Source organism: Hippocampus guttulatus, chromosome 15, assembly GCF_054856545.1.
Source record: "Hippocampus guttulatus isolate MCC_2025c chromosome 15, RoL_Hgut_1.0, whole genome shotgun sequence".
Taxonomy (NCBI): domain Eukaryota; kingdom Metazoa; phylum Chordata; class Actinopteri; order Syngnathiformes; family Syngnathidae; genus Hippocampus; species Hippocampus guttulatus.
Genome location: NC_141275.1, coordinates 13,665,711 through 13,669,986, shown reverse-complemented (window position 1 = coordinate 13,669,986; position 4,276 = coordinate 13,665,711). Strand labels below are relative to the sequence as shown.

Sequence of the window (4,276 nt, the reverse complement as noted above, 5' to 3'; positions counted from 1 at the left end):
TGTCGCCAGGCGATGTTGAGTCAAGCTCACGGAGGTAACACAAAACCGGACGTAGAAATAGCTCCGTCGGCGACTCGGTCCTGCGTTTCAGTATAAAAGTCATTTAATAATAAAAGTTAATATTGTATACTCCAAACTATGTACTTTACTTGTTTCAAAAAATGATCAAGTTTCAAAGTATTGTACGACAAATGATGCAATTTCCTTTCGACCTTTTACAAGCAAATCTTTCTTCACCCGGTGCTTTTGTCCATTCCTGCCATACGGCAATGTTTCCCAACTGTTGGGTCATGGGGCAAAAGTGTCCATCGTTCCACCCCATGAGACTACTTTTGAGCCATTTCACATTGGGAAATGTTCATGTAACCGTGACCACACCAACCAAAAGTGTCACAAAATGTATGAAAGCCAGAATAGCGATGATCAGTATTTTTATCCACAGTGTTGAAGTTCAAACTGCATTATATTACATCAACAGGAATAAAATCTCTATTTAGATTTTGAAATTTGGGCTGAGTATGCTGCATTTTATTTTTTTCATCATGGTAGTTTTTTTTTGGGGGGGGGGGGGTACTTAATGTAAAAAAAAAAAAAAAAAGAACCTCTATTAACATTTGCACTTGATTTCAAAAGGACAATTGGCGTTGCCCCACTGGCAGGAAAGTGCACCCCTTCTATTTGCAGGTGATGGGGACTGGGCAGGCCCACAAATACAGAAAATCTCCATACAATTGATGCTCATTATAAATTCATTTCAAACAATATAATATAGGTACTGTAAATTTATATCTTTTTTAACCCTTTAACACTATAAATGATTGAATAAGCAGAGCTAATCAGCAGTAGGCATTTTCCACAAACAACTTGGTTTTGACAGACTCCCTCATAAAACAAATAAATAAATCAAACATCTGCAAATGGGTGAATTAGTGGGTGCCAAACCCAGCATACTGTAGTCCACTGCAGTAGAAGCCTTTATTTTGAAAGCCTGCGCCTCTTACTTCCCGTCACTCGTAAAAGTACTGTGGCGGGACGTAAGTTTGTCCTGCTGTAGGAGGGAGCGACGGAGGAGTCGAAATTGTCTCTCCTGCCGATCCAATTTTCGAAGTAGCCGATGAGCTGACCACAGTCGGCAGGGATGGACGACGTGTGGGTCTCCGTGGCGGCGTCGGCAACCGCGGTGCTCCTCAGCGAGATGGTCCGCCGCGCAAGCGCTCGCTACCTCCGGGGAGCCGCCGCAACTCTGGCGCTGGAAGCGGCGTCCACCTTCCAGCTCTGTTGCTGCACACACGAACTCAAACTGCTGGCGCTCTCGGCGCTGCTGGAGCCAGCGTACGGCCTGATGCTGGGCTACGCCGTCACGGTCGTCCACTTGCTTTCCTTCCGCGGAGCTTCGTGCAATCCCTGCGGCGTCGTAGAGCGCGTTTGCCGGGGGACCTGCCGAATCGGTGCGGCCTCGGCGTTCGTCGCCGGACAATTCGGCGCAGCGTGTGTGGCGCGCTACGCCGCCGCCTCCATGTGGTCGCTGGGGCTGGCGGAGCACCACGTTCGCCACCGGCGCTTCGGGTTCAGGTGCTTCGACCCGCTCGGGGGCACCGTGCTGGAAGCCGCCGCCGTGGAGCTCGGTTGCGCTTTCGTCGTCCAGACGGCGGCCCTTCATATTCACAAGGTGGACGAGAAACTGCGCGTTCACGTCGTTGCCGCGATCATCACTGCGCTGGTGTACGCAGGTGAGTTCTGGTGACAAGTAACATTTCGTTTTCCTTGAAACACCTTTAAAAGGTAACACAACCGGCAGCATAATCTCATGAACAAGTTACAGGTAATGTTCAAACGAGCTACGTTGACTTGTTTTAAAAACTCTTACCAAGACAAATGATCCTGCGGTTACGGCATGTATTTGCTTCATTTAAATAACATAACCCTCATTTCATGAAGTGTTTTTTTTTTATCCCAGTTTTTGAAGTGTATTCATAACAATCACCTGATTTCGTTTTCAGGTGGAAACATTTCGGGAGCCGTGTTTAACCCCGTTCTGGCCTTCTCCATCAACTTCCCCTGCAGTGGCCACACGTACCTGGAGTACTGCTTCATTTACTGGCTGGGACCTGCCTTGGGTATGCTATGCTAAAAGCTCATTTTGTTTTTTTACATTCATTCACTGGTACGCTACTTATACTTCTGTGGTCACCCCCCCCAGGGACCGCCAGCTGCATTCTGTTCTTTGAGAAGATCCTTCCATTCCTCTCCGGGGCAAAGCCGACAGGCCGAGGTGTCATCAGCGCTCACAAGCACAAATCGCACTAGTAAAATGTTTGCACTTTCCCGTAAGACAGGTTTGAACAGCACATTCAAATACACAACCGTGTTCCGGTACTTGGGAGTAGTTTGCACAAAATGGAGGACGACAAGCTCCGTTGTCATTGTCGGAAAATGCAGGTTGGCTTCCCCTTATGCACTAACAAAATGTCATTTTCATCTCACACTATTTTTTTTTAAAGAAATTTATGCGGCTGTGAATATATCTAATGATTTTCTGTCGCCTGCACATTCAGAATATTCGAGTTCAAATCTTTCTTTTTATTTATTTATTTTTCTTCTCATGTCTTAAATTCTCATGGTGAGTTGGGGGAGCCGACTTCATCTTGTAATACCGCTTTTGTTCTCAAGAGGTGCAAGTGAGCCAAAGTAGGGAAACAACTGAAATCGAAATTGATTTGTGACACAGTTTCAGTCTAAATTGATTTATCGGACTGATAATTTACCGTCCCCCCCTCACTTTCCCCACTCACTCAGGATCAACACGATTGTAATCATTTTTATTGAAAAAGTTGTCTGATGATTCATCAAAACATGTCATTAGCTACTTAAAGTCCGATGTCTTCCATTGCAGTAACGCGCTGCCCACCGGTGAATTTCCAAAGCGGTTAGTTTGAGTTCTTTTATTATTTTTCACTGTAGCAAAACTGTTAAGTGTTTGTTCAGTTGGCCGCCCTGGCGAAGTGACTCGATGATTGTGAATGTTTGTCTCTGGAAAATGCTGAAACAATTCACTGAGTCTTACAGTTAGCATTGTGCTAAGTTGTAACGTTGGCTGCACACTGAATGATGGATAAAAGTACAAATCATGACAAACTTGCACTTGTTTTTGTTTCTGTTTCAATCTTACTAAGTCAAATAAAACCAGCAGGCGGTGGAAGATGTGGTCAAGCGAAACATTAAGGGAGTTTCCAGAGTTTCATAGCCGTCCACTTTTGTACGTTTTTTTGCGTGTTCTGTGAAAGGAAAAGGCCGTAAAATGTCATCTGCCTCCGCAGCATCTGACGCTGTTACACAACCCGACCTTTGTACCAGAGAACTGTCGTCGCCACTCGGAACATTTAACACGTTAACGACGACGCAGATTGGAGCACAGACATCCACCAAGCGAGCCTTACTTTAAACTTTGGACTCAAAATGTCGCAAAAAACTATAAAATGTGTTGCTGAGGATAAACTATAAGTATGATTGCCGCAAGCAGCTGTCAAAGAAAAAAAAATCCTCTTTCGAGAAACTTGTCATGGACTGCGTTGCTCCTCAAACTAACTTTGAACTGCAGTCTTGCACCCAACTGCCAAACCTTGAATATAGTAGTTTAGGTGAGTGTTATCATTCTTTCGCTGTATGACAACCTTGGTCCGGTGTTTTCCCACGTAAGCCAGTGCAGAATTTATCCTTCAGTTCAGGATAAGAGTAGTTTACAGAGGAAACGAAGAGGAGGATTATTCTTGCTATTTTGTGGCAGCCAGGAGTCCTATTTGAAAGGCTTATGATGCAGTTTTGTAATGAAGAATAGCTCTGCTAGAACTATCCCTTTCCTAAATGTATTATAGTCCTCTCCAAATATAATGTAACTGCAGGACAATTTATCTATTCATTCAGTGGCACTCTTTAATGTCACATTGATGTACTCATTGCATTTGTGTCACATCTTATCCCCCCCCCCCCCACACCTGGTGACAGTAAACATAAGTTATTTACTTATGTAAATCGTGACAATGGGCTAATCAAATCAACTCCCTCTCAAAAGAGAACCTTGCTAATTACTGTAGTAGTCTGAAAAGCTACGTTTACAACGAACAATTAACCGGGAAGCCGTTAAATAGATTAAGGAGGATCCCTCCTGAAATATTGCATATACTGTATGTCATGGCGTATTTTTACCAACGCGTATTAATTTTTTTTGCTTATCAATTTACCAAATTTATTATTTGTATTTATTTTTTTATCCTTTATT

At 43.9% G+C, this 4,276-nt stretch overlaps 1 protein-coding gene across 1 annotated transcript; it reads left to right on the top strand.

The window, feature by feature from the left end:
- Positions 1-1,033: 1,033 nt before the first annotated feature.
- Positions 1,034-3,139, top strand: aqp11 (aquaporin 11). The gene is made up of 3 exons (XM_086132005.1): positions 1,034-1,730; positions 2,001-2,117; positions 2,201-3,139. The coding sequence occupies exons 1-3, from the start codon at positions 1,139-1,141 to the stop codon at positions 2,305-2,307; spliced, it is 816 nt and encodes a 271-aa protein (XP_085988131.1). The 5' UTR covers positions 1,034-1,138; the 3' UTR covers positions 2,308-3,139.
- The last annotated feature ends 1,137 nt before the right edge of the window (positions 3,140-4,276 follow it).